The following is a 27323-nucleotide window of genomic DNA, read 5'->3' as shown; positions in this document are numbered from 1 at the left end:
CCAGAGGGCAACTTCACTCTGTGTACCCAGTGTTAACTGCTACAGTAAAGGAACCTGCGAATTGTACTCCCATTCGACTGAGATAAAGTGTTTTTGCTTTTTGTTTTTTGGTGTTTGGTTGTTGTTGTTTGTTTGTTTGCTTAAGCAAGACAACAAAAGTGAACACACAGTACAAGTTAAAAGTTTTAGACACACTTTCACAGTAAGTGTTTCCAAAACTCTTGACTGGCACTGTATTAGGCAAGTGGCTTTACAGCACGTGTCTGTGGATTAATATCTACTCTTTTATGGCCTTATCGCACCCGAGCATACGCCTGCGGTGGAGGTGACGTGACTGTCCTGGTGCAATAGTAAGTTACAGCTGCTTCAATGAGAGGACACGGAGAAAGTCAGTTTCAGCGTCTTTGTTTGTTTTCTCCAGTGTGGCAACTCTTTCAGCTTCCAGCCTCTGTTGAGGTTTTCATAGAACCCGTTGGCATGATTCGCACACCAAGCCAACATTTGGTTGTTTTATTTTGCAGCCACATTGTGGTAACTTCTGGTGCAGCTGTTCCTGTCTCCGGCTTGACGCAGCGGCGACACGGAGGCCGCGCCCATTTTGATTACGCACAGACAGGAGAGGAGGGAAAGGGGGGTGGGGGGGGGGGGTGTTGCGCGCTGGCTGATGTCCTCTGTGGTGCACTCAACCAACCCCTGCTGCTGAAATGTAAAGCTGCTAGTATCCTGGTGTGCCGCTCTGAAGAAGAATCCGGTCTCAACACATCGGTGCCCTCAACATTAATCATTTTCCGCCTCGGAGAGATTCCGCACCCAAATTACGCATGGAATGGTTTTGGGGGGATTGGAGTAGAAATGCAGCGCCGCACTTCCAGCCCACAACAAGAACCATGCCCAGCTTACACTGCAAGCAGATCTATGACATCCTGTTTTATCCGTTATGACTTTGATATGAGTGCTTTCTGCTCGGATTGCGACGAGGAGTGAAGAACATACTGACCCAGCGAAGGACGCCGTTTTCCCCGCAGACGCCTGTGTACCGAAAACCTCTGCATTTAGGATTCTTTTTTCTTTGATGGAGCTGGAGAACATAGTAGCCAACACTGTACTGCTAAAAGCGAGAGAGGGTAAGTTAACATAAAGGAACTGAGTGTAAAGATCAAATGGGCCTGGCTCTGTCGCATTTAGAGCTCGATATGCAGAAAAGGTGAGAATAACCGTCCCGATGACGGCAGTAGGCAGCCTGCTCTCTACGCCAGGTAAATCTTATAGATGCAACAGAAAACGTCTTATTCAATATTCAGTCGTCTTCAACGTCTGCACTTCACACCAAACACAATTTGTCTTGTGATCGTGTTTAATCTGAGATCGGTCTCGTAGATGATTTTATTCTCACTGATTTTGACAGCTCGTATTCGTTTTCCCACATATATGAAAGAGAGAGGGGGGGGGGGGTATGCCTCCCACATCCGCTTTTGCTGTCTGTGCAAATGAATGCGCTCTTTCGCAACGTTACACATGCTGAGGCACACACCGAGACGGGGGATAAGTCATCTCTGGAGTATAGATGAGCGGAGACGTGACTGATGTTGAAATCCATGTGCGGGGCCTGGCACAGAGAAAGACTCCGGTTATCAGTGTGTAACGGCTGATGCTGTTTGACTGTATAGTGAGATATATGAATGGGCACGTTGTCATTAATGGCTCTTTTTGAGGTCGTGTGGGGCGCAGCAGGGAGGGCTGCAGGTAAACACCATGCAGTGTGATTGCATGGTTGTAGCTAAGGATATGCATGCACTCACATTACAGTTGCAAGTGCTGTCAGGAGTTTGTTCATCTTCAAAACCTGAAATTATATCATTAAAAGTCAGACTGTCCCTTTAAGGACCTGGGCTGTGAAATGATTAGATGTGTGTTCCCAGGATGCCATATCCGTATCTTTAGTATCAATATGAGGCAAAATTACGAAAGGGGGGGGGGGGGGGGTTGCAACAGTGATTCAAACTATAATGGAATAAAGTCCTTTCTGAATGTATTAGAGGCCCACATAGAGACCCCTGAACTTGTTTGGGGAACCAGCCGATAAAAATAAACTCCTGTATCAAAGTCTGTGCTGCATCATGAAATCTTTCCAAATGCATTTCATCATCTGTTATGAGTAGTACTGTTAATGATTAAGTGAGTCACTGTTGTGGTGGGTCAAACATGCAAGTTCCTGCTTAAGTTGCATATGGGATTGTTATTTGATGTGGCAACAGTGTCTGTGGAGTCACAGAGTGACGCAGGAGAAGACCTGTCTCTGGCAGCTCTGTCCATTTGTGTCACAATGATGACATATGGACACTGTGGAAAGGGTAGAGGGCGTTTCATGGGAATTAATGAAATGATAAAGTGAAATGGGAAGCTGACAAGATGAAACCCCCAAGGAAGGATGCATTTGCCAGTGCGTCTGACTAGACGTTTGTTTCATGGGAGCAGAGCATAACTGGGTTGGGTGAATTAAGCTTCATGAATTAATAAGAGCCGTTAATGACCCATGACAGATCTTGCTTGTCCCAGCTGCTCCATTGGTGCTCACCCAGTCCCTGCCCTGACTGTGTGTGGGAGAGAAAAGGTCCTTTTACAGTTCCCATTAAGGGATGAGATGGTTCTTTGAGTTAATAGCTTAAGTATGACTTGATCAATGACCCTACAAACACAGCCACGCAACACTGATTCCACAGTTAAGTGAAGATTTGTTTCAGTGTGTGCACTGAAATATGTCACAAGTTGTTGTGAATGTGCTGGTCGTGTCCTTTAACTGCCTGAATCATTCGAGGTTTTATCTTACAGGGCACAGTGCCAAAGGCCATTTAGATCCCTGCTTGTGTTGCGGGTAACTCCTGTGCTTCTATCACAGCACACACCGAGGCTCTTTTTAGGTGACATACCAGCAACACTGAGAGAACGTGAACAGATCAAATTAGAGGTGTTTATTCATGTTTGCTTATGCAATTGCTTCTCAGGCCACAACCGAAGCGTCAGACATGCATCCTCTGTCCCAGAGACACATGACAGGAAGGCCCCGTTTACACTGCAGTCCTTGCTTTGTTTATGCCAGCGTCCTCACACTTCCCAAATCAGTGAAACAGTGCGAGCGGCAGCAAAGCTTTGAAATAAAAAGCTATTGATATCCCACAGGCTGAGCAGCAAAACTGGCCTTGAGCCAACCCTGTATTGCTCTTTGGCTCTTCTATGTCAGCAGAGACTGCAATGACACCACAGGGCCAGGCTTTACTGCAAAGGTCTCTTAAACACTCGTCATTTATTATGAAAACTTAAAGGTGGGCGGTTAAAGGCCACTGGAACACGATTAAAACTGCCAGATCAGAACTATGATCAATAAGCTCTTTCACGATATCCACAGAGTGGGGGGAAAAAAAGAGATTTCCAAGAGAAAAAGAGGCAGCTCTGACCATACTGAACCATCTTGTCAAGTGACCACTATCTTACATAAAGCCGAATGGTATTATACACTATCAGTCAGATGCAGCCCATAAGCTATTTAATCAAATTGATCGTTACATAACAAAGTGAGTGGGCCACTGCCATCCGAGCTCCATCTTCCTGTGGAGCTGCTCTCCGGTCTCTGTGGAAGACACTTTATGGATGATGAGCATGCAGTGAAATGAACCCCCACCCCTCCCCTCCAATCTCCAGCGTGGTCATCTGCGTATCATCTGACAGCTACAGTACTGTTAACTATGTCAGAGCAGCAGGAAATGCTGATGTGCTGATGTGAAAAGCACTGCTGTCTTCGTGTCCTCCGTCAGTTCTGTCAGCTGTGGCCGGGAGCGGGGGGGTGGGGGGGGCAGCGGATCAAGAAGAACTTCCTCAGCCCTGACATGGCTCTTTGTTTCAATGACAACTGTTTGTGTGGCACTTTTTAGTGTTAGCTGACTTATTAGTTGACTGAGTGTGCAGGTTTTATGCTGGGGCACACTGTCCATTTATGTTTGCATTAGCAGATGTGGTGGTGTGTGTGTGGGGGGGGGGTTCCTTTGTTTAAATGTAACCTGAACTCGGCTGTGCAGTAGACCCTGAGCTTATTATGTGTGTGTGTGTGTGTGTGTGTGTGCAGGCCTCTGCCTGCCTCCCCATTCACAACTCATGCTGGCAGCAATTGTAGATTCCAAGCCAGCACGCGAACGTCATCGCCTGTCGGACTGAATGAGAGTGAGGGCGAAAAACTGCATTGCTGCATCCAGATGCCTTTCTTGAGTTGCGGTAACAGAGCTGGGATTTTAAGTTCAGACTGCGAGACCGAATTCCTCTCCTCTGCCTCAATTGGGCATTTGTGTTTTTGGATGTTGTGATTACATGAGTTGAAATCAAGTAAAAATCTCTTCAAGTTCAGGGCAGGTACCTGTTTCATTTAATCAAACCATTAAAACTGGAAAAAACTTAATTTTGTATCTCCATGGAAGTGACGAGTTTATTAGCAGTCTGTTCATTACTTTTGTTGTTTCTTTGTTTTTTTTTTTTTTTACTAAATATTTTAAGCCAAGCTTGTTGAAAAGATTATTGTAGAGGGCTGTTAAGGCAATAGTGAAGCTTAGTAATGGTTCCTTTGACAAATCAAGGACTTGGATATAAAGCCTATAAATGTCAGTTTTAGATGAGAACTATAGTAGCATTTATGGTCCCAATTTGTCAACTAAACCATTGATTGACTGAAATAAAATATGCAAATATTTTGAGAATTGTTTTGAGCTAAGATGTGGTTAAGTTGTGACTCACTTTTGTTATTTCATGAGGCAATTTACTTAATACCTCGCAGATATCCAGGATTAGCCCAGAATGATGTGCTTTTTCATAAATATATGGCGTCACTGTCCAATCAGTGTCTAACTGCAGCGGTGTCATTTGGCTTCCTCTGCTGTACAATCTTCGAGGCCCCATTTGAGATCGCAACAAGCCCTGCTTGGATTCTGCTGTATAAAAAACCAATCCTATTTTTCTTATACCTCGCTGCACTCTGAAGGGGATATTTGATTAGTCCAAACATTACAGGCCAGATGATTAGTCAAGAGCCATGTATGAGACAAGATAATAGACAATAACAGCCATGAGGTATTTGTCTATGAAAGCAATCTGTGCAGCCTGTTAATGTTCACAGTGACGAAAAGCTTCTATTTGCAGAGGGGCAGTTTTGCGTTCTCCTGTGATGGCACAACAAGTCTCAGCAAGCTGGGGGGGTGTGGGGTGGTTACAACCAAGAGAAATTCAGTCAAATCTGTGTAACCTGTTTGACTCTGCGGCCTCAACGATCACACAGAGAACAGAGGTGTCTGTTGTTCTGTCTGATCCTCCTGTCAAATAATAGTAATATCAGTGTGAATAATCTACAGTAGACACTTTGTTGTCACACACTAACTTTCTCTCCCACTCTGAAAACACTTGTCTGGAGTGCTCCTCTCTCTGGACCCCTCTGAGAGAACGGAGCAATGACATAATGCAGTTGACTTTTATTGGGTACAGAGTCTTAATGGAGGGCAGAGTAAAATACGCAAGAGGGTCACAAGGCTGTGTTTTCCCCACTGGGTTGTCCTTATGGGAAGGAAGTGATGGATAAGAAAAGAACATTCGAAAAAAGCATAGTTAAAGTAGTTTTGGGGCTATTAGTGAACTATTCTTAGAGATTCTTCTTCTTCTCTCAAAGGTGATTCAGTTTGATAATTAAAGCTGTTTCAAAACAGCAATACATGCTTCAGGAGCACTCAACCTGCAACATTAGACCCTCCAGACAGTGTGTTTACTGGGTGTCAGGGTTACTGGGAATACTGTTAGGATGAGGTCAGTGACCCAAAAATAAAATTAGAGCTTCCACCATGTTGGCCCAGAATGAAATGTTGCTACGATACCATAGTACAGTGGGGCCCGAAAGTTTGACTTTCAAGAGTCAGACAAAAGACCCCCCAGTATGAGTTAACTGCTTTGTGTTATGTCCACAGATGTTCCTATTATTTTGTCCACCCTAATCAAATCAACGAGGGTAGCCTTACTGACCAACTTCTTAGTATGATGCAGTGCACTTCAAAAGCACCACAAATTACCTCAAAGAATTCCACCACCCATGAAACAGCACCTCTTGAATGAAAACTGAGCTTTTCCAACCATCACCATCACCACATTGTATTAATCTCCATGAGTTTTAGATGGAAGTTCCTCATTCATAAATGAATATACATGGCATAGCAGAGTGTTTGAAACTCTTCACTTTTTGCACACTTAATTTTTTTTCAATCAATTTCCACTGAATAACCCATAACACGTAAGATAAAACACATTTTTACTAATTTATCACAAATTAAATTTGAATCTTGCCAATATTTGGGCTCATTCTATTTTATAGAGAACCCTTAGGCAGCAATTACAGCTTTGAGTGTTCTTTGATAAGTCTTTGCAAGGTTTAGACATCTGGCTTTGGCTAGTTTATTCAATTCTTCCTGGCAGATCCTTTGAAGCTCTGTCAGATGGGAGATGGAAACCGTCTGTGAACTGCCACCTTCAGGTTTTAGTTTTAGGTTTGTTTGTTTTTTTACAGGATATTTGACAGTTTGCCAGAATTTGGCAATTTAGACAGAGTAAAGACACAAGGTCCCCCTGCTTGCTATCAACTTGAATGTTTCCCGATTATGTAGTTACGATATTTTCAGCAGGTTGGGTCCAAAATTAATAATTTTTCGTCACCAGCACATCAATGTTAAAGTCAAACTTCAGAATGTAAGAGCTATGGTTTTCTTCTTGGTTCCTCATCTTCTACCTGCAGTTAGACATGGAGATATAAAGCAAAGAAGAAACAGAGATACCCATTTCTCCATCGACAATACGCCACAAGGCTCGCTGTGTTTTGAGTAGGAGTGTGACTCATTTTTTCTTGAGTGGAAAAATTCAGCTCTCTGGCTCTTACTATCTCTATTGTTATTGCTGCCTCTACCCACACATACTGTATACGTAACTCAGCTGGATGCAACAAGTTCATGCCTGTTCTCTGGGGGTTGTCGAGTGGAATTCTGGGAAATATAGGAGTTAATTATCTAAAGTTGAAGTAGACAAAACGGAACGAGGGAAAGCGGTTGCAGAAAAATGTTATTATTAACAGCACATCACTGAAGCACTCCAGGAATGGATTGCACTAAGCAGGCAAAATGAAAATTTTCCTTCAGACATAGAGATGATATCTAATGCAGTATTATGCCATGTCTTCTTCCTTTACTGCCGCCATATCTGTTTAATGGAACATCTGCTGAATGTCTGATATGCATTATTCAGGAAATAATCAATACTGTAACTTTTGAAGCTTCCTTTCTAATGTCTCCTGCTGTACGATGAGCTTAATGCTGGGCTACATGAACTGTTTTTCTAAGGTCATCCATTAAAGACATTGCAATTATATGATGCCATGTTATTTCAAGGTAGGGAACAGCAAGGAAATAAAATATTGTTTCACATTCTTAAAGTTAGTAGAGCAAAATCATCATGTTTGTAGCTATTGTCCTTTAGGTCACCATGGGCTATGTATGTGAGCCTGCAGCCTGGAGAGTGAAAATAGAACAAGTGATAATATCTTATACTTAAAAAAATTTAATAAATCTCAAACTGCTCAATACAAACGGGCAAATGGGGTAAAAGAGAAACAGCAGCTTTCTCTTAGCATTTCAACTTAGTTAAGGCCACAACACAACACTTTTTATTTTTTATGGATGTGGACAAAAGAATATGGACTGTCAACAAAGGACTAAGACATGGAAAAAACATATCCTTTTGTGTGTTTTTAAAGACAAAAAGGAAATGGAGAACAAGCTTGAGAAGATAAAAACAGCTGGAGAAGGGCAATGTAATCACTTTAACCCTGTTTCCAGCATTTGGTTTTTTTCTGCCACGCACGGCACACGCAGTCACGCACACACTTACATGTTAGACAATAATCCGTCCACATGCACCATGTTTTCCATCACTTTGAGAAGTCTTGTTTTTATTGGAAGCACTTTCCTCCATGTTTGCTCACTTGTGATGTAACTCCGAGCGAGACCAAATAAAATCATCCCTCATAGAGATTTAGGATTACATTGCCATAACGTTTTCTCTATCAAAACCTTTATGAAGGTGAACAAACACGGTAAGGGCGTTTCAGAGTCTACGAGTGTCCTATTATAGCTAGTTTAATGTGGACTATGCTCTGTCCTCCTGGATTTTTATGGATGAGCAAACACCATGCATTACCCAGCATGCCCTGCACTTTGCTTTGATCGAAAACCTTATGGGTTATATAATTTATGTGTATTGAATGTCCACCCCCCCCCCACCACCACCACATTCCATATTTTATATATTTATAGAACAGGAAACTTGTGGCACCTTGCTCTTCCCAGACAGGAAATGTACCCTGCCTTCTGCCGCTGAAGCGAAATTCTGCCCTTGCATGCAAGTTTTCACAAAGAGTGTCTTCCTGCACATTCACTTGAACCTGCGCACTCACAGACTCAGTCACTCCAGGGACAACTGTCACGGCTCACCAGCTCTGAGGTCATGGACCGGTTTGACCACCTCACATTGCACTTGCCATTGGGCTGGTTGCTATTTTTAGCAGAAAAGTTCACAAGGACATAAAGATAGAATAATACTCGCATTTGCTTTTTTTTTTTTCCCTCTTCCCTCTTTTTCTTGAGGCTTCGTTTAAAGGTAGCTTTAAAAATGCAGGCAAAAATGCTACCAGCTGAATATTTCTAAATCAACACATTTAGCTTTCTTGCTAAACACAGCCATGTTGTTGAGGTCAAGATAGATTTAGGTTTTATTGTCAGCAACGTGCACAGCTGGATGCTATCATCAATACTGCTGATAAGATCTCGCTTTTATTGTGTATGACAGATTTTGAGTTTATGACCCCTCATTAAGCGATTGAACATACGACCCCCGCAGCAGTCTGAAGAATGGTCGAGTGCTGCCAGATAGAAAGTCTACGTCACAGATGTTTGATTTGAGCGTGTTAGCAGATGTTCCAGCCAGATCACGGCGCTATTATTGCGATAATGAGGAATACGTGGTCAAAGAGGCTCGTTCAGGATGGCAATAAGGCAGCTGGACAGAGGGACCGGCATGACATCATGGTGGAACAGGGCAACAAAGAGTGTCTTCCTGCTATAGTCCTCCCCTTCTGCTCAGGTCTGGGCAGTGTTTCCCCTGGCTTCCTGTGGCACACGAACACACACAAACACACTTGCAGCAGTTGAAACAAACTTATCGCCACAGATAATAGGCCTCAAAAGGAATGTTTTGTCGATAGAAAGTGAAACTTGAATATTTTGTATTGGCATATCTAATAATCTGTTTTTAGTTCTATCCTTTTCCATATTGCATCTATGCATTTTTTTTTATCATGCCTCACACAAGGTAACAAGTTTAGAATTGCACACAACTGGCACAAACCCACAAATAAGACAAGCTGTAAAGGTTTCCAAGTAACTCATCTTCTGTCTTGTTTGTCAGAGACGAGATCCAGTTCAGTGTCTTTTAGATGCTTTTGCGATAAAGCAATATGGTGTGCCGTTACGAATCTCTCTGCAGGGCCCAGCAAGGCAGGAAGAGGATGTTTTATAAATTGCCAATGCAAACTTCTCTTCTTTGCTTGTTGTCTATTTAGAGCTCCTGCTTTCCATACATAAGAAAAACCAACATTTTCATGCACATCTCATGCAAATTGACTCCAAATCTTGAACAGCTGGACATTGTGAGGAGGAAGAGGAAGGCACTGACAGAGCAAAGGCTTTTACATGGTTGCTGCTGGTTGGTTATTCTGAGTAGATACTTAACTAACCACCACAGTGTACCTTTACCACAAGGACAAAATTTGACATATCAAACAAAAAGAAGTGGTTTTTGGCTGAAAGAGACTTGGATAATCAGGAACAGATAAGATCAGTTGTTTGTGAACAAGGATGAAATCTATGGCTTATACAGGGAGGAGGTGAGTGTGAAAAGTCAAACGAGTCTCACAAAACCTCTCTCACTTTTTACACTGTGTAGGTGTTACAGCACATATTCATAGCCCTCCTCGCTGCCAGCGCGCTTGTTCTCAGATCACATTCTGATGCAGATTCAGGCTCATATATACCAGATGCACCGTTTCAGGATGTGGTTTCAGTTGGCTGTCCGCAGCAGATCTGGAGTGACAATGTAGGTGGATGTATACAAGTGAGATCTTAGAGAGACACTACGTGTGTGTGTGTGTATGTGTGTGAGTGAGAGAGAGAGAGAGAGCAAGAAACTGGTTAATGGCTTGGATTCTTTTGTCTGTCAACACTTTATCAATATAACCTCACAGCAAAGCATGGACGTTTTTGAATGCGTGGATTGATGGGCCCTGTGGGACCGCCTGAGTCGGTTAAATTGAGCATGAGGACATTACTAGAGAGAGGTCACAGAGGAAACACTGTGTGCACACAAACACACACAGATGTTTGGGATGCCGGTAACCCCCTGGTGTCGCGCCAGACGGATGTCATTCCCTCTCTGACCTTATTTTTGCTTCACTTGACGTGCCTTCATGATGTCATAGCTGCTAAGCAGGAACATAAATAAAGGGCGGTGACCACACTGCCCGCATGGAACAAATTAGGCCGACAAGCCCAGTTTTGTTACTGAGTTACTGATCTTGATATACCACAAAAAAAATGAGTGGTGCTTTTTTCATTTTGCTTCATACCAGAATTTTAAAATCACAGTACTTCCTTTGATGTTGATATTTTCAATCCTTCTGTAAACCTTCCTCTGAGACGTAGTTTGTTTCATCCCGCAAAAATATTTCCCCTCCAGCCAGCAGATATACAACAGCTGATGGCCACCAATAATGCAACACAACTTGACTTGCTTTGAAGTGATTCAGGGTTTCATCTCTTCTTTTATGGGATACAAACATCAGAGTTGCCGAATGACAAGATTTGTTGCATCCAGATGGACGACTCCATTCAATTAAGATGGAGAATATTGTACACATAATATTAGCATGTATTTGTTTGTTAGAGCAGTTGGGTGTGTTTGTGTCTGGATGATCAGTTCGGTGCACACAGCAGGCCTCTGTTGTTCTTTCCTCCTTAAGATGTTTGTTACAGCTGCACAAATTAAATATGATGACAGTGATTCTAGTGAGAGATGGACACGTGGTGTGGATGCTTTCATATCTGCTACATGTCCCACACCCTAATTCTTTATTTCCACACAAAGGGAAGATTGGCATCCAAGGTTGTACCAGAAATTACAACTTTGTTATGTTTGACAAAATGAAGCCCTGAACACCATCTTCTCTAACCCTGCAGAATATCTGATCATCTGTAGAAGGGCTTTTTTTACCTTGGGGCCAAGATAGGGTTGGGATGAATTAAGGGATGATAAAAAAAAATTATTTTCATTAAAGTTATTTTCATTGTAGAGCATGTGTGACTATCTTTAAGACTATCGCCTTACCATAATGAATATTGTTTATGGCAAGAGGCCATGAATAGTGCTTAAAAAAAATCCAAATTAGCAGGTGGATAGGAACCACTGATCTACCATGATGTTCTGTCGACCATAAAGCTGAACATTTGCAACCTCATCCAACCCTATAAACAAAGGGAGCTGATGGGCCTGAAGCAGAAAATGAGGTCAGTCACTGACTGGCAGCAATGGCATTGCAATGATGTAGAAGCGAAGATAAGAGAAAATCCTCAGCAAAGACAGAGAAGACAAAAAAGACAGAGGAAACAAAGAAAGAAGCAAAGGTGATGAGGGTGTGGCATAAAAATCAGGAAGGATAAGATGAGTGAGAAGAAAATGTAAAATAAATAGACTTAGGACTTAGAGGAAAAAAAAGAAAACAAAGACAAAAACTGGATGGTTGCAATAATATGACAAACTACATTATTTGTGGTTGTCTCAGTATTGTGTAGTAGTTGAATGCCTGGGTGGAGTGCTGATATTTGGTACAATTGCTTGACATGGTGTTGACCTCTTACAGGAAATTTATGCCATTTGGTGCATGCTTTCATCCACAAACGCCTTACAGTAAGCACAAGTCCATTCATTCTCAAACATACTGGGCCTCATGGGGAATGACCTTCGAGGCTCACTGTACGGTTCTGCTTTTTGACTGACGTCATGTTTTTATTCAAGGAGATTAAAATATTTGATCACAAAGCAGCACATCTGAGCGCGTAGACGTGTTGTTGAAGCACTTTTTTATTATTTTTTTTTTTTACAATATTAACTGTTTTGGCATTTAATTACGGAAGTCTGAATGTTTATAGTCTGCTTAGCCTACAGTGATGTTGATGAGGAGCAGGTGCTGGGAGTTAATGATTCTCCTGAGGATATTTTCACTTGAGTTATTATTATATTCATGCTTCGTTTTGTCCACGCTGATACGCCTCCCCCGCTGTGTGTTTGAGCTGTGCTAATGAAGGACCCTAAATCTTAAGAAGACACAGTGAAATGAAGGTTTCCTACATTTTTCGTGACTCATAAAAGGAGGAAATTAAAAAGTGTATTTGTCTTCACTAACGTAAGCTGCAGTAAAGGTACCTAGCTATATTACTAAACTGTCTTAACTTCCAAAGCCATAGAACAACTAATATCTTATAACATAACTGTGTGTGTGAACTAAGCAGGCCTTGGATGCTAACATGCTAGCAACTCTAGCCAGCTCATTGCCTGACAGATGGTTACTGTTTAGTAAGTGTCTGAAAGGGATTCACGTTTAAAATAAAACACTAGTTTGATCAATTACTATTTATTATCCTGCACTGTAAAAATATGTTGCTCTTTAAATTTGAATGAGCTCTTCCTTTGTCGTAGTGAGGCTTCAGACTTTTTTGCCTGGAGGTAACTTTAGCTTTGGTATTAGAATGATGAATTCTGCAGTATGTATTCGGGCCCTTTGGCGGTTCCTCCTGAGCCATTTGAAAAAGAATACATTTTTAGGATATTCAAGCAAACAACAGATATATATTTAATGAAATAATGTTGACAAAATCTGCCTAGACAGCTAGATATTTAGTCGTATTTTGGTTACTTCTGTGTGTACACCCTGGATTTGCTGTGGTATATCTGTAGAATATCTTTAGGAATGAGCAACCATAGTGATGAATCATCAGTTGTCGCAGGTCAGTTAAACTCCACTTTTTGCTGCCTTTGGTAGAATGACGTCATGTTAATTTGCAGGCATTAGATGTTTTCAATTTTATTTACAGTATGAAGAATACAGTATGTTGTGCATCCTTCCATCCATGCATTCAGGCAGATAAAGAAAAAATCTAAGTGACTTCTGTAGCACGGTGCATATATCTAACATGGTGACAACCAAGGTTGCAGTAGCTTCAACTGCTGATAACATAAAAAGTAAGAAACGAGAGTTGTATAGTGATCTTGCCAATTTGAGAATTTCACAGTATAAAGAATAATATATTAATTTAGTCTATCATTTACATTTACGAAGGCAGCTCTGTGTGTTGAAGAGTAATTTTAAGGCGATTTTCAGACAGCGGCGTGGGGAAGGATGCAACAGTGATTCAGGAAGATTGATGAAGAAACTGCTAAAGCTTTCACTCAGAGGCTCCAGCATGACGTGGTGCTTCTCGCATTCCTGGATTATTACTTAAAGATGTCTGCTTGTCATTGCCTCTCCTGCTCTCATGCTCTCAATGTTGCCTCTCACATCAGGCGAGCCGCTCACAGCCAATTTCCACTGAACACAGTGGTTAAAGGAAACTCCTGTCAGTTAATTTGAGCCGTCTTTGCATATTAAGAAACAGATAAAACTGAGACGGACAAGACGCGGGGCACAGTGAGCTGGAATGGACGCAAAACAGCAAAAGGAGCACTTAAAGTAGTGTTTAATCCAGTCAGTCTAAGAGAGGAAAAGGCAGACAGGAATCTTAACATGGTTAAGATGGGAAATGTGGAGGTGATGAAATGTGAAAGGCAAGTATGAGACAGGGTAAATTGGATTAATGGATAACTGCACAGTAAGTTTCTTTTACAGATCTGAGATGATCTGGGTCTAAGTGTTTTCTGTTCACAGCGGTGTTACGATGCTCAGGAAGCTGATGCATGATTATTCACAGTGATGGAATCCACTCTGGCAAAGTCCCTGATTCTGATGGGAACTGAGCTGGTCAGAATAGGTTTTCTGTTTGCAAGGATACACACACACATGCACACACATACACACAATAAACACACACTGTTCCACTTTGAGAAACGCTACTGACGGAGAAAGTCAGCAGAGAGGGGAGAGATTTATGGAGGAAGTGAGATGTAATCTATGAATTATATATACACGCCGAGACTATGATTTCATTCAGGGGAGAGGCCACACACAACCACCTTTCCCCACTTCCTTTTAGCAGCTTTACAAGTGGAAGACACTTTCACGATAGCCTAATTTTCACCTCATCTGTGTCTTTGGTGCTACAGGTGGAGGAGGAAAACGGAAAGGGAGGAGCAAAAAATGGAAGGAGATCCTTCGCTTCCCCCATATAAGCCAGTGCACTGAGCTGGGAAACAGCACTGGTACGTGTTTGTGTGCATTCACCTGCATCCGAAGTGTGCACATTAGTCCTTTGGTTGTGTTTTCAAAATGTGTTTATCATCACACTCTTTCTTGCAGATAGGGACTATGTCAGCATCTGTGAGAAACAGCCCATTGGACGGCTTCTGTTCCGTCTTTACTGTGAGACCAGACCCAAACTGCAACGATGCATCCAGCTGCTGGATGCAATGGTACGCACATACACACACATCCACTGAGTTGCTGTTTTTATTTATTTATTTTTTTTACTGGAAGTTTCCAACTATTGATGCTTAAATAGCCACAAGAAAATGTTGATAAGTTCAAAAGTCAAATCTCTTTTCACCCATCTATTTAAGTATTTATAAACAAAGAATTCAACTTAATTGACCAATCATAATTTAAACACTTAAACAATAAACACTAGCCATCTATATCATTTTGTGGCCTTACATTTGGGAAAACACATCCACCCACCTTTTACTTGTACTTGTCTGAAGAGATATGAGGCATAATGTTTGGTGATACAAAGCATAAGTTTAAAACGTTATCAGTGTGACATTGATTTGGCCTGAAAACATTGAAAAGCCAGCTTTAGAGTTTTAGCATTAGCGTTAGATTATTCGAGCTTGCTTCATCCATGAAAAATAAACCAACATCCATCACTTAGGTCAACAAAGTTCATGATTGTGTTAAAGACTCTTTCCAGAACATTTGCGTGTCCCGAAAACACCCCGCGCCCCCATCCACTTTTTCAGTGCACTCACTTTGATTACAACTTAGCCAGAAAGTACACTGGTACTTGGGTCATGCAGCCAGAAGAGTCAATTAAACTGAGTAGTGATTATTCAACCACCCAAATCCACCTCCCCCCTCCACCCCGTTAGCTGCCCTGACCCCCCCCTTTCTGCCCTCCAATCTCACTCTCCGTGCGTCTAGACAGAATGCCTCGCACATGACACATTTAGTCTTTATCTATGCCCAGAATATCTTTGCGGGCGTGCGATTGGGCAGAAAGAACAGCATTGTTTCCCACACAAACCCCCGTCAAATCCCAGCATCCACCCAATCCCAATCCCCCCCCCCACCACCATCTCACAAAAACAGACACTCACAGATTGCCAGGCAACCCACTCTGCCCCCTTCAACCACCCGTTCCTAAAAGTGACCATCATCCACTGTGTGTGGGAAACCACTCACAGACATTTGTCCCAAACACATGTTGGAGCTAATTCTGCTGAGCTGAGTCTGCGCTCAGTGTCGAGCGTCATACTCTCACCACTCTGCTGACAATAAAGCAGGTCTACGGGCGATTACAACCAGGCGAGTGTTTGTATTCCAAGTGATTAAATAACGTGTGAGTCCTGTGTTATTATGAGGTGTACTATAAATACCTTTGTTAACTTTTCACCATACTTAGAAGAAGTGAAGCAAGTTCATCAAGTTTTTTTTTTTTGTTTTTTTGTTTTTTTTTTCTTTTTCAAAGAAACTAGCTAGGTGTATTGGAACAAATTAAAGCGTTCTAAAATAATCATAATTTAAAAATAACAAAGCAGAGGGAGTGATGGGAAATGATGGAAAGAAGTGTTTAGGAGGAAATCGGAGATTATGTGTGCTGTGGGGACGTAAATGTGTTTACACAGTTACGTTACGGAGACTTGACATGCCAGTGCGGACAGAAAACAAGTCCTCATCGTGTAAATCATTCATTTCTAAGGCGAAGAAATGTTTTAGGGTCAGAGTTAGACAAGTAGTTATGCTTGAGTCTCTAGGAAATGAATATAAGTCAGTGTTATGCCCAAAAGTCATGGAGACATGAGTGTGTATGTTTGTGCGTGTGTGTGTGCAGCAGAGGAAGGAATGTGCTTGGGGGTTCCAGTGTTTCCTCTTACATCACAAGAAGGTGTGTGTGTGGGTATGTGTGTGTACAATTTTATGTGTCCTTTTGTGGGTTGGATCCTTTCTGTGTCCCGAAGGCAGAAGGGGTGTCTACTTTCCCTTTGCCCCCCCCACCTTTCTCTCTCTCTCTCTCTCTCACTGATTAAAGGTGGGTGTCTAGCTGCTCATTCACACAGAGTGCTGTGTAATTTCTCTGGAGTGTCTTGATAACATGGACTTGGCTAATCACTTGGCAGCAATCACAGTTTACTTTTTGTGCCCCCCCCCCGCAGCCCCTACTTGCCCTCTCTCTCTGTCATATATATTTAGATTTATTTACACAGCATGTGTGTATTGCTGGGCTTCTTTTGGCTTTGTTCTGAAATCTCAGTGACTCTGAGGCTTTTTAAAGCCTGTTTTTCCTTAAGCTCTGGGCTTATGTGTGTATGCCCTGTACTTGTACGTGTGTGTGTGTGGGTTTTGTAGTGGAAAGACAGTGACACTGGTGTGACACACTGTGACACTCCAGGACCTCAAGGAATCCTGCCGTGTTTACTGCACAGTTGCCAGGCAACTCAGGACCATGGTAGAAAAAAGCCACTGATAGAAAGAGTGGGGCTGCTGTGCAGCACGGACGCCATGTCGCTTCCTCTCTTTTTGAGAAGTTGAGCGTGCTGGCCACAAAAAAACTTATTGGGTTTGCAAGATGTTAAAAATGTCCTGCGTGTGAAGTCCAAACCTATTTGTGTCAACCACTACATATGCTGAGACACAGAGCCAAGAGCAGCATATGTTTAAGTGAGATTGACAGCGACACACACAGTGAAAGGTGTGTGTCTGTGAGGTGGCCTCATCACCACTGAACAGCAGCACTTCTATCTTCTATTCCCATAAAGGCAAAAGAAAATTTGATGTTTGGCTTTTTGCTCTTTTTTTTTTCATCTGGAAAGCAGAGAGAGGACAGCAATTTAGGATCCAGTTTTAGTCTTTCTGCCCTCGAACTTGAGCTTAATAATCATCAGTGTAATTTAAGGGGGTGTTTTTCTAAGCGCCATGTGTTTGCTGGCATATTTGCATTAAATCGTTATAAAACACTTTTTATTCATACCTCTTTTATACATACTTGTGGTTCAATTTTATTTGTAAGAGACGAGGTGTTGTTTCTTACTTCATGTTATGTAAGACGTTGTTTTTTCTAATGGATGCTGTTACCCATTTTGTTGCTGTTTTTGTCTATCACTGCAAATGTAAAGTAATTTGTTCTCCTGTTAGAGTTCTTATTTAAGTCATGTGCCAATCCTGGCATTTTTGTGACTCTACTAAGGAAGAGTTTTAGAAAATTGTTGACTTTATTAATGTGTGATATATAATACATTAGTAAATAATATCCTGACCACGGATAATGCCAGTGGTTCCAATCTATAAAACATTTATCAAATATTACTCATCACAAATTGGTACCCACAAACACACTTCTGCCAGCTACATACACAAAGAATAACAGCAAATTGTGAGACTGTATAACAGAACATCTCTGTGGGAGAATGCTAATGACACTGAGTTATTTTGTCATTTAGGAAGACTATGAGGTGACACCTGATGAAAAAAGAAAAAGCAGAGGGGATCAGATCATTGAGACTTTTCTCTCAAAACAAGTAAGTTTCTTTATCTGACATGTTCGTAAACCTCCGAACCTTCTTCATCCCAAATTATGTTGAAAGATTGTATTTAGTGACCTTCCACAACAATTAATGCGAACCTGTGGACACCAGATGATGATAAGATGTTGAGTTACAGCAGACACAAGACCTTGCAACACTCACAAGAGCTATTTACAAGGGTATAGTAATTCACTGAGCACATCAAATGGAGAAAACTGACAATGTTACCTTCACGCAAAATTTTTGTGCATAATGTTCTGATAGCCTTCGATACTCACTGAGGAGTCATGTGTATTTCTCCCTAGATTGAATGGTGTGTGTAATAAAAGGTAATGCATTTGTCTACGTGTGCCTGTATGCCACTTTGTGTGTTTACATGTGCGGCTGTAGTCACCTCAGCATGTCGACATAGCGGAGGTTTTTGCAGAGCAGTGCAGAGAGAACCTCGAGCTCAGTCCATGTAAGGAGATCTTCAGCAACTGCCGCAAGTGAGTTGCCGTTGTCTTTATTCCCTCTCACCTGTTTCTTTCTGGCACCTCCTATTGTTTTGAGCCTCAGATTATGTATGTAGCAAACAGTGGAGTTTGCATTGCATTTAAGTAGTTGCTGTTCTCTGAGCCTGCTGCGTTGTGTGTCTGACCAGGGCCGTTCATGACTACCTGAGTGGACCTCCGTTTGAGGATTACCAGAACTCTATGTACTTTGACCGATTCCTGCAGTGGAAGATGCTGGAGAGGTTGTTGGAAACTTTTTTTTTTTTTGTTGTTGTTTGTTTGTTATTTTGCACTAATCATAATCATATTTTCAACATACATACATTCTGAATGCACAAAGTCCTTTCAGAATGTACATTTTCTAACTGGCTCCAATTTCAGTTGCTAGATTCAAGACTCAATAGCAAACATGTCTGGTGTTGAGGTCAAATCTGTCTAATGTACCAAAGTAGACTAGTATAATATGATTGAACAATGCTGAATGCTGATAATTGTCATTGGACTTTATATGAGTTCCTCAACTTATACTTATGACATCAAACAATAACGTTAGTATAAAAGTGCTCTTCATACAGAGGAACGGCTCCTTTTTAATTGTGATGTTGTTATATGTAATATCCTTTATTACAGTTGCTTTAATGTTTAAATGTCTCTACCACTTTTCCGTTTCCGGGTCGTGGGGGGGAACAATCCCAGGCAGCACTTGTGAAATAAGAATATGAAAATTACTTGTAGCTATAGCTCTCAGGAAATGGACTTTGGACATAGAGTCAAGTTACATCCAAGAATACCATTTAACACAATCAATACATTCTAAAGCTTAAAAACCTAAAGGCTCCAAAACTCTCACAGCTTGGCAAAGCACAGATGACTCAGGATTTTATGGTATCGTTGACATAAGGATATTATTATTATTATTTCTAATGTCAACAGGTTTTAACTGTCAGTGGCAGGGGGGAAAAACTACACTTCAAATATCTTCCTGCCTAAAGAGTGTGAGCTCTCTAGGCAGGAAGATATTTGATGCAAAGTTTCTGTCAAAGGCAGTTAGAAGCAAACAGCAGGTTTTCAGAGCCTTTTCAATTAGAGCCATGTCTCGAGGCTGAACTGTGTCCAAGAGGACTCACCCTCTGTACAGGAAACAGACTCAGGATGGTACTGAGTTCTGCTGGTAATATCGCTGTCTTAATCGATAATATTTGAGCATCTATTCATGGAGTTTGCTGTGTCTGTGTTCTGTCAGGCAACCCATCACTAAAGACACATTCAGGCAGTACCGAGTTCTGGGGAAAGGTGGATTCGGAGAGGTAGGAAATACAGTTTGCGTCGATATTGGTTATGTTGCTGATGATAAAAATGCTTCAAATATTGTGATGTGAATATCAGCATTTGAGATTTAGTTTTTCCTCTCAGGTGTGTGCATGCCAGGTCAGAGCAACCGGGAAGATGTATGCCTGCAAGAAGCTGGAGAAAAAGAGGATAAAGAAGAGAAAAGGAGAGTCCATGGCGCTCAATGAGAAGCAGATTTTAGAGAAAGTCAACAGTAGATTTGTTGTGAGTCAACGTTGTATATGATGCACTTGGTGTTGTCTTGTGGTACTGGAGCTTCTGTTCTGTTGTGTCTTCCCATATTTATATCATTCAACACCTTGTTCTCGCCTTCCAGGTGAGCTTAGCGTATGCATATGAGACCAAAGACGCTCTGTGTCTGGTGCTGACCATCATGAATGGGGGAGACCTGAAGTTTCACATCTACAACATGGGCACGCCAGGCTTTGAGAAAGACAGGGTCCAGTTTTATGCCGCTCAAATCTGCTGTGGACTTGAGCATCTGCACAGGGAATATATCGTCTACAGGTAGCGATGTGTATATTAGACAGTCCTACATACATTTTGAAGAACGTTTCAAAGTTTCAAATTATGCTAGTGTGTGAATTCATACTGTTCTTGGACAAGTTGCTTCACACACACACGTCTTGTTGATTGCAGGGATCTGAAACCAGAGAATATCTTGTTAGACGACAATGGTGAGTTTTGAAATCTTAGATCTCTGGTTATACCATTGAACAGCAATTTCGTTTTGCCACTGTTACAAAATTTCCAACTACAGTAACGCTTAGATTGCTGAACTATTAATAAATTTCCAAAAATGCTGTTGTGCGAAAGGACACATCCGTATTTCTGACCTGGGGCTGGCCATCAAAGTGCCTGAAGGAGAGAACATCAGAGGCAGAGTAGGAACTGTGGGTTACATGGGTAAGAAGGACTGCAGTCAAAATTTCCATGACTAAACTTACCTGGGTGCTTACAAGCTCTTACCCATAACAACCTCCGTCCCTTTCTCTTCAGCTCCGGAGGTGATAAATAATGAAAAGTACAGCATGAGTCCCGACTGGTGGGGGCTGGGCTGTCTTGTTTATGAGATGACTGCCGGACGATCACCCTTCCGTGCCCGCAAGGAAAGAGTGAAACGGGAAGAAGTGGAGAGGAGGGTGCAGGAGGAAGAGGAGGAGTACAACGACAAGTTTACAGAGGACACTAAGGCCATCTGTAGAATGGTGAGGCTTCTTGGAAACTGGTTCGTTTGGGAAAAAAAAGTGAATGGATGATATAACAGTTTCATGATTCATCGTTGCTTCTGCTCACCCAGCTGCTGACCAAAGACCCTAAGCAGAGGCTTGGGTGCCGGGAGGACGGAGCAGCAGGCGTTAAGGCCCACTCGTTCTTCAAAAACATCAACTTCAAGCGGCTGGAGGCTGGGATAGTGGAGCCTCCCTTTGTGCCGGATGTAAGCGCTTCATATTGCTGCTCACACTACATCTTTCTCATAACCAAACTGCCAACATCCAGTTTGAAACCCTCACTGCGACTGTTCATTTTCAGCCTTACTCTAACCAAACTGCGCTGAAATGGCTACCATTGGAAAAATTCCATAAATTATCTGCAAGAGATAAATTTGTCTTCTGTTTTTCCTCTCAATCCTTTCTGTTTCATGGTCGTTGCCCTCGCTCAGCCTCGAGCAGTGTACTGTAAGGATGTTTTGGACATAGAGCAATTCTCCACAGTCAAGGGAGTAAATTTGGACCAAACTGACAATGACTTCTACTCCAAATTTGCTACAGGCAGCGTTTCCATCCCATGGCAGAATGAGGTAAGTGTGTGCACTGAATATGTTTAAATACTCAGTGCAGATCTTATAACTACTGGAAGAGCTCGCTTATCAAAGTTAACCGAATTCTTCTCACATCTCCTCTCCTGCCCTCTCCCCTAGATGATAGAAACTGAATGTTTCAGGGATTTGAATGTGTTTGGACCTCAAGGGACAAGACCTCCAGATCTGGACTGGAATCAGCCACCGGAGCCACCGAGACGCAGCCTGCTGGACAGGATCTTCAGGAGGCATGTAAGGAAAGGCCCACAGGCATCTGGCAATTCACGTGCGCTCATATACATTAACCCACCTAAATTCACTCTCTCTTTTGCTTCCTCTGCTGCAGCACCAAGACGTGTCTATTTCCCACAGCAGAGTGCAGTCTTCCAGTGTAAACTCTGTGGACTCCATGTCTAACTCTGCCCCCTAGTGGCACAGCGACAGTGTGGGAGCCACACACACACACAGACACACAAAGGGAAAGAGCTCTGAGGGGCTTCCCTGCTGCTGATTGGTCCACAGCCGGGGGCCTGAGCAGCAGCCGGAGACAGCCTGTCTAAAAGCCTAAATGGTCAGCCCATGGGGGGTGGGTGGGGGGTGGGTGAGCAGGCCCCGAGACCCTGGGCATTTGTAGTGGGATGGTCAATGTCATGGAGACGTTTGGAAATATTCGGACAAACCTAACTCACCCTCAGGATTGTTGGACTATAGAACAGAGCCACTGATGTTGAAAACAAGCTAATATTCAGGGGATCCACTGTATAATAAAGACCACCACAGGGAATAGATGATGGGGTCTTAGTGAATTATTTTTTTGTTTGTTTGTTTGTTTGTTTTTCCAGAAACTGAATTTCTGTAGGTCCTTTACTTTCTGGCCTGTATCTTGTACCAGAATCTCTCCACCTATTTACAGCCCTCCGAGCATCCCATTCTTTACAACTCTCAAAACACTCACTAACTTATTCTTTCTTTGTATTTCCACCTCTCATACCTCAGATCACTCTCTAAACATTCAGAACACATCACCTCAACAACCTCAAAACATAATGTACATTGCCTTTGCGTACACTCAGGCCAAAGATTAGAGTTTAGTTTTGTGATACTGTCGTCATGTTAATTTCCTGGTTTTTTTGAAGGTTTTTAGATAGATTTGTTTAGAACCACACGACGATGAGAGACACGCAATCTATTTTCTACATTTTCTCTGAATATGAGCCTGCAGACATATCATATTGCTTAAAGCACACATACAGTGCATACATACACAATCTCAAATAGACACACACATACACACACACAGATTGAATTGTGAGAATTGTGTTGTGTTTTTATTGCATGGACAAGTGTAAGTATGGACAGCTGTATCCCTTTCGCTTTTGCATACCTCATTCCACTGATGTTAGCATCATATACACACGGATGTCTCCCTCGGTTTACAGTGTCACTTTATATTTGACATTATGTGGAGTTTGAAAAATGAATTAATATGCTGTACAGAAACAAAACTTTTGTTTTCTTTCTTTTATTTCATTTTTTTTTTTTTTTTTTGCTCAATTTTCTGCTCAGTCCCCATGGAGTGGAGAACAACACATGCACTCAGTCTGACATACAATTTGCACAATTTAAAGCAATGCCATGCTGTTTTGTCACCAAATGAAAAAAATGTTTTACCTCTGATAATTAAGGCACATTATTGTACTGATATTCTCACACATACCAGTTATTTTCTACACGCGAAACTGAAATGTTCTCGGTCTCCCTATGCCTTTTCCCATTTCAAAGCTATTGCTGCATTGCCGTTGTTGTCACATGTACAGATTTTTATATTTTTGCCCCTTTACACTTATACTTAAAAACTCTTTAAAATGCCTCACAAATCTAAAGGGTCTTCCTCTTCCGTTCAACCATATTCGAAGACACAGGGTATCAACAGCTGCGTTGAACATTTATCCTATTAGAATTTTATTTAACCGGTCCGGTTCATTCATGTCAGAGCAGAAGAGGGCAAGAAGACACTAGAATATCCTGCAAACACCGCATAAAGAAGTGGCCTTCTCGGAGCAGCACAGTGAAATTAAAAGGGAAGAAGAGCTCAGCCTTTTCATGTTTTAAGAATGTGGTCTGTATTTGGTCTGTGTTTGAGGTAGTAAAGCTGGTCCATGCAGTAATTTTGATCGTCTTTAAAATCTCATGCAAGCCTGTTTTGTTTTTTTTTGTTTGTTTGTTTGTTTGTTTTTGTTTTTTGTTTTGGGGGGGGGCTGCTTATTTGATGTGGGGAAAAATAAAATAAATCTGAATCAGACTGAAGTGCCTCCTTGTTAGCATGATCTCCCAGACAATGCCCACTCAAACATCAGCACTTTGTTTATTCTGTGACTGTCATGCTCTGTTTGTTTCACCGGGGAACACGTCAACATGAATGCACACAGACTCTCACAGTTTGCTGGAAGTGCAGGGAAGGCATGAGGAAGGATGCAGAGAGCAGGGATGTTCATGAATGAGGGGAGTTTTCTTTCTTATCGTGATGTAAAACAAAGGGCTGAGTGCATGTGAAAGCCAAGCCCACTGTGTCCCTTAAGTTCCAATAAACTCTGTGCTATAGTTTGAGTATGCCACAGTTTGCTTGTCTTTTTTTCCCCCTTTGTCCCCTCTGTCCATGTGACCGCAAAACATTTCCCCATTCATAGGCAAAAACATCTTACTGAGTCGAGCTATTATGTTCCTACTCGCCACTGTAATCCTTCATGTACAGGGAGCTGTAGACTGAGAAGCTTATGTCATTATAGGAATACAATATGACTATAGCACAGTTGTCCAGCACTGTTGTCATTCTATAATAACATATTATGTAACAAATTTCATTTCTTTATAAGGCCATTTGATCACAACCCCACATGCTAAACTTGTTATTGTTATTATTATCAATAGTAGTAGTTATAGTAATTTACTTTTAGGGAAAATCAATTACACTCTCACCCTAAGCAGTCTTTCTCACTAATTTTCTACTGCTTATCTGTAAGGGTCATGGGGGATGCTGGAGCCAATCCCAGCCAGCGTTCGGGCTGAGGGCCAACACACCCTGGACAGGTCGCCAGTCTATTGCAGGACCAACATATAGAGATATACAGACAGCAACCACTACAACCGCTCACAGTCATGGGCAATTTAGAGTAACTAATCGACCTGGAAAAGCAAGTCTGGACTGTAGGGGAAGAGTGAACGGAGGAAGCCCATGCAGACACAGGGAAAACATGCAAACACCACTGTGGAGAGGCCCCAGGCCTGGGAATCGAACCCATGATTTTCTGGCTGTGAGGCACTCGTGATTTATTTACATTTAATAGAGTCCCAAGCAAAAGTTCAGTTCACATTTTTTTCAAGTCTGTTCTAAAAGGACGGTGCCGCCCTTGTGTACTGTATACTAGGAGAGTTTCTGGTGTCTGTAAATAATCATAAATCATAATCATTGTTCATATAGAGATCCCCTATGGGATTTCATTGTGCAAAAAGTGAACTACAGTATGTATACCATATATTCCCAAATTCATCCAAAACTGACATGATGCCTCAGGAGTCACAGTTAGATAAGATATTCAAAGTTGCTTTTGGTACCAAATAACCTCTTTGTGTTACCATTGCGCCACCATAGCTAAGAATCTAAGACCAAAAACATTTCAACTGTGGAAGAATTTCAGTTGACTTGAATAATTCTGACTGCTGAAGCCTCATATTACTTTCAGCTGAATTTCACAATCTGTTTTTGGGTGAAGACTTTTGTAATCCATTTCTGTTTTCAGTCACAAACAAGAGAAGGAACCATTATTGCAACAAAAAACTGCTTAATCATACAAATGGACATGCCAGAACAGTTTTAAGGAATGTTGTTAATATAATCAATACACCCTATAATGAGACTTACTGATTGTTCATTTTATTAACCAATTAACTGAATGTTTAGCCCTAGACAACAACACACTACTTCATTAACCATGCTGTGTATAAGGAATGCCCACACACACGGTATCATGGGAAAAGAAAAAACTGTGAAAAAAAAGTGATATTTTCAAAGAAGATTTAGGAAATTAAGGCAAGTAAGGAAAACCTCAGTAACGGCAACAAGCGTCTTGGTAGGTAAGTCTATAAAATACTAATTGGCTATAACATGGTACTGATCTTTGTCAGGACTTAACCATGGACAGAAACCTTCCAAAGGTTCTTAAACCACTGAACATATTCGAGAACAGAGGCTCATTAAAATGTAATACGGCTTCTGTCACATTGAGAGCCAATAGAAACATATGACCCACTTTGGCTGCTGATTCTTTGTCTCAGAAAAAAAGGAGTTTTACAGTACAAAAGACAGGACTGAGTAACGGGTCAGATAGTACGAGGCCTGTGTGTTCCCATATTAAATGAGGGCACTCACCCTGCAGAAGGCCAAAGCAACGGATGCATAGTTCCTGTCATCTAGCCAGAGATGTGTGAGGTTGCAGGTTAAGGTGACTTCAATTATTCTTTGCAATTTATTATTCTGTTCCTGTTTTCTCTATGTCTGTTCCTGTTCACCTCTCAGATGGCCTGTTACGCTGCTGACTGATTTCCATTCCTGTGGTGATGTACCCTGTTGACTGAGAGCATGCTTGTTGTGCAGCTCGCTGAGACAATATTGCTGTAAGGTAGTTTGGGTTTTGCCAAGGTGATGTGAGTAAGGTTGTCAAATCATTTGTGCAAGTTGATAAAACATGTTTGGTTTTTTTTTCAGACCACCCTGCCATTTGATGGTCAAGCATTTTGGATAAACTTTTCAGAGGGTGACTCAGCCTCACTGACAGCAAGGCCTTAGCTGAAGTTTGGAGGTCAGCATTATGAGACGAGATGTGTTCGATGAGTCTGACCACCATGGAAAATCTAGCAGGGCCGCTTCAGAGCAATGTTAAACCCTCACTGAGAAGTTTTCTTTTACCTTTATTTCTACAGTGCAAAATGTTGCAGTGTTGATTGTCTTCTCTGTGTGTTTGCACATCAGAAAACATGAACAAAGAGCTCAAGTTGGACTAAGCCAAATCCCACACAGACATTTGACTTCTGTAACATTATGATATAGACAAAACTGATGTTGTAATCTCTCCTGACTAGACCCACACATTTGCAAAGGGTGATAAATTATAGAAATGGACATATGACAATGCTGTTACACCAAATATGCATATATTTCATGTTGTTTCACGTTGTATGATAAGGATCAGTTAGACTCTGTTACCTTAGATGACCTAAACTGTTATCAATGTCCAATGACAGAACGGAATTTCAAAATGATTCAAAATAATATCGATGTTGCTCATTCAGACAAAAAGAGAAAACCTAATCCCGTTTTACAAATGGAGTAATTTTTTTCTTTCTTCTTGAGATGCATAAGACCCAAACTTAACTTTGTGATTCAACACTGCTCATTTCCATTCAGTGATAACGACAATAGAGATATGCATGCCCCATATGAATGGGAAAGAAACAAGCCAAACTGGATGGAAAGTTTTTTGCCCTTAAATTCCACAGTG

At 41.6% G+C, this 27323-nt stretch overlaps 1 protein-coding gene across 1 annotated transcript; it reads left to right on the top strand.

The window, feature by feature from the left end:
* Window positions 1–661: 661 nt before the first annotated feature.
* Window positions 662–24380, top strand: grk5l (G protein-coupled receptor kinase 5 like). Its single transcript, XM_029510750.1, has 16 exons — window positions 662–1124; window positions 14491–14586; window positions 14684–14796; window positions 18040–18117; window positions 18514–18611; window positions 18767–18859; window positions 19861–19924; window positions 20031–20171; window positions 20284–20474; window positions 20607–20644; window positions 20784–20873; window positions 20967–21175; window positions 21268–21405; window positions 21631–21768; window positions 21889–22020; window positions 22115–24380. The coding sequence occupies exons 1-16, from the start codon at window positions 1073–1075 to the stop codon at window positions 22196–22198; spliced, it is 1755 nt and encodes a 584-aa protein (XP_029366610.1). The 5' UTR covers window positions 662–1072; the 3' UTR covers window positions 22199–24380.
* The last annotated feature ends 2943 nt before the right edge of the window (window positions 24381–27323 follow it).

This window comes from Echeneis naucrates, chromosome 9, assembly GCF_900963305.1.
Source record: "Echeneis naucrates chromosome 9, fEcheNa1.1, whole genome shotgun sequence".
NCBI classification, from domain to species: Eukaryota; Metazoa; Chordata; class Actinopteri; order Carangiformes; family Echeneidae; genus Echeneis; species Echeneis naucrates.
The sequence above is the reverse complement of the archived record's forward strand: the minus strand, read 5'-3'. Positions and strand labels throughout refer to the sequence as shown.